Consider the following 3,281-nt stretch of genomic DNA (forward strand, 5'->3'; position numbering starts at 1 on the left):
TCTCAACTTTGGTGCGGCTCAGATTAGCCGCAGTTTGCCCGTTGTTTTCCCTGCCGTGTGGCAGGGACCAATGTCTTGCTTCCAAACGGCTAGGTTGGCAGGAGCTGGGGCCAGAGATGGGAGCTCACTCCGTCATGCAGCACACTCGGGTCTCGAACTGCTGAACGACCGACCTTCCACGGCCAGCAGTTCAGCGTCTTAACCACCTGAGCCACCGCAGCTCCTAACATTAATAGCCTAGACCTCGTGAAATACAAATGGGAAGCTTGCCACTAGGGTTGCCAGATCCGCCCTGGCCACTGGTGGGGGACGGAGGGGTTAAGGGTGCCCAATCCAGGTTGGGAAACTCCTGGAAATTTGGGGATGAAGTCTGGGGAGCACAGGGACTTCAGTGGGGTACAAAGCTATTGACTCCAAGCCATCCACTTTCTCCAGGGGAACTGATCTCTGCAGCCTGGAGCTGAGCTGTAATTCTGGAGGATCCCCAGATCCCACCTGGACACTGGGATTCCTACTTGCTACTGATTCTGATTTCTTGTGTCTTTCACCATTTTTCTACTGGACAAGATTAGTGCACTGAGGACAAATGCACTGGAAGCATTCGGGGGTCATTTCCTGCAGGAGCGCACAGGAGCGGAGCTCCGGCAGTAAAGAGCCCAGGGGGCGGGCACATGCAACAAGCCCCACCCCCTGCTCCCAGCAGCCCTCAGTCAGAGCAAGAAGCAGCCAGGTAAGTTGCAGAGCCCGGCCCCCTGGTCCAAAACAGTCCAGTGACACCTTTAAGGCCAAGTTTTATTCAGGTACAAGCTCTCCCTCCTCTGCGACGGCAGATCTGCACGTTCCAACCCCCCAATAGCTAGCAATCTAAAACAGTCCAGCGGAGCCTGAGTGGTGGGTATTGCCTTCTGACACACTTCCAGTGATGTCAGGGGGTGTGGCATATGCAAATAAGTTATGCTAATGAGCTCCTGCACCTCTTTTTCTACAAAATGACCCCTGGGCAGCATACACAAGCAGTGGACATTTGGCCTCTAACAGTTCTTCAGTTAGGAACTTATATATACTCACAGAGACTACTAGCATCTTCTAAAAGTCACCTTGGCAAACAGGATGTCAGTGAAAGGTCCGTGCAGGGCCCTTTCACTGCCCAAGTGACCCAGGTGGCTATTTTGGGTGCTGACATGAGAGGAGATGACAGATGTGTCTTCAACCCGCTGTCACTTAAGGTCCAAGGTGTGCTTCTGCACTTTGCCTTGGATGCTGCTAAAGTGGCACAGGGGGACGTGTGAACATTCTCTTGTGTCCCTTGACACCTCAGATCAACCAAGAGGCAGCCTTGACCTGTGTTTGGGGCAGTTGACTAGTTTTAGCTTGCCCTGTGTCCATGTTCCTTTATATTCATGTAAATAATGGTAACCAAAATGGGGGACGGGGATCTTCTTGCTTGAACTGCTGGTTGTTCTGCAGGCAGGAGCACACTGCATTTCTTACTGGATCTCTAACGCTGAGGACCAGGGAGCAGAAACAGGTTTCCCCCTCAGGGCAGCCAATGTCCCCGAGCATTCCTTTCCCCACAGGAGTGAATGGCTACCATTCATGTATGTGAGAGAAACTAAAGGACAACACTTGATCCCGGGCAGGGCTCTTTTTGTAGCAGGAACTCCTTTGCATATTAGGCCACACACCCCTGATGTAGCCAATCCTCCAAGAGCTTACAGTGGCCCCTGTAAGAAGAGCTCTGTAAGCTCCTGGAGGATTGGCTACATTAGGGGTGTGTGGCCTAATATGCAAAGAAGCTCCTACTACAAAAAGAGCCCTAAAACGACACCCTGTACTTGTGACCAATGTTCCCTCTAAGCTGTGGGGTTTTATGAGCAAAAACTCTACTTTGTGAGCTACTGGTATTAAAACTGTGAGCAAACGATCTGCCTGCCTGCATAAATTAGTTTGCTCTGGAGCCCTCCTTCCTGAGAGCTCAGACAAAAATCTGTGAGCCGGAGGCTAAAAAAAACTGTGAGCTAGCTCACACTAACTCCGCTTAGAGGGAACACTGCCTGTTACCCCCAGCTACTGGGAATCAGCCCTGCTTCTATCTACACAGCAACTCGTTAATATTTTCAATTTGTTACGTTTGGTGCTGTTTTTCCTTCGTGTCATCTCTTTAAACCGATCCTTTTTTCACTGTTCTAAGCCATTCCGGTAAGTCCAGTGACTGAATAGTGGGATATTTTCAAGAAAAAAGATTAATTCAATAGCCCTGCCTGTTCATTCATGCCGCCCCATCCTCGGTCTTTCTAGAAGGGGAAGATGTTGGGAACTAGCTTTTATCTAGACTAGTGAGGAGGCGAGTTCTGGAGGAAGGACCGTCTGTCTCCTAAGCTCCTCTCCAAGATGAAACACAGGGAGATAGCATGGAAACCGTGTTTTAAAGAAAAGAATGAAAAAACTTACTTCCTCTCTGTTGAAGAAGAAAGTCACAGAAAGAAAGGAGAGAAGAAAAGAAGGTAATTAGTATCAAGGCAAAAAAAAGCAGATATCTTGATTCATACACGCAGGCAGCAGTCGGTGCTACGCAGGGAAGTTAAAACCATGCTGATCAAGCCGTCTGACAGAGAAAGAGATGAAACCTAATCCATCTGAGTGGCATAATTTTAGCTTTTTGAAAGGGCTCCATGTGTGCCAGGCCTCAGCTGCTGGATGAGACGGGACGTCCCATGCAGAGGGCTCATTTAAGCATGCTGTGTCTCGTCCCGGTGGAATACATGCACGGCGGTCCACTTCTGTAGTTCTAGCTAGATCCAGGTGGAGAAAACTGTTTTCTTATTAAAGCGATAGATTTCAAGAATATTTTTAGAGCTCTAGAATAATTTTTTTTAAAAAGCGTTTCCCAGGTGAAGCACGGTGGAAACTTACTCAGCCATCTTGGGATGATCAGCACCTGCAATGCACAGAGAAAGACATCATATGTACACCTGGAACTTAATTGTTTCTATGAAATGTAATTGGGCACATAAGTTTCACCAGAAAATAGATACTGGCTTGTATACATTTCCCAGCTGTGCAGCCTCCTTTGAATGGGGAAACAGTTATCAAACTCAAGCAGATTGTCAAATACACTGGAGAAACCTCTGTGGTTCAGAGTACTTCTGACTTTTAACAGTGATAGAAGTAATGCACACTCGAACTGGGCACTTTTATTACAATCTGAAACAGAAGACGAAGAGCCTGTTTTGTGACTGAGCGCTTAGGTTAGTTTTTTATTACGATCAGGGATCTCTTCC

At 48.0% G+C, this 3,281-nt stretch overlaps 1 protein-coding gene across 2 annotated transcripts in view; it reads right to left on the bottom strand.

Moving 5' to 3' along the window:
* TNNI2 (troponin I type 2 (skeletal, fast)) overlaps positions 1 to 3,281 on the bottom strand; it is a 17,616-nt gene that overhangs the window by 12,477 nt on the left and 1,858 nt on the right. The window contains exons 2-3 of one of the 2 annotated variants that reach the window (XM_015407194.1): positions 2,914 to 2,938; positions 2,448 to 2,458 (exon numbers count right to left, since the gene is read on the bottom strand). Coding sequence is in view for 1 of the 2 variants with exons in the window: in XM_015407193.1 (XP_015262679.1) it covers positions 2,452 to 2,458; positions 2,914 to 2,921 (15 nt within the window). In the remaining variant the exon portion in view is untranslated. The remainder of the gene's footprint in view (positions 1 to 2,447; positions 2,459 to 2,913; positions 2,939 to 3,281) is intronic. The other variant, XM_015407193.1, reaches the window with a different exon arrangement.

Source organism: Gekko japonicus, unplaced genomic scaffold, assembly GCF_001447785.1.
Source record: "Gekko japonicus isolate JY-2015 unplaced genomic scaffold, Gekko_japonicus_V1.1 scaffold4858, whole genome shotgun sequence".
Lineage (NCBI taxonomy): Eukaryota > Metazoa > Chordata > Lepidosauria > Squamata > Gekkonidae > Gekko > Gekko japonicus.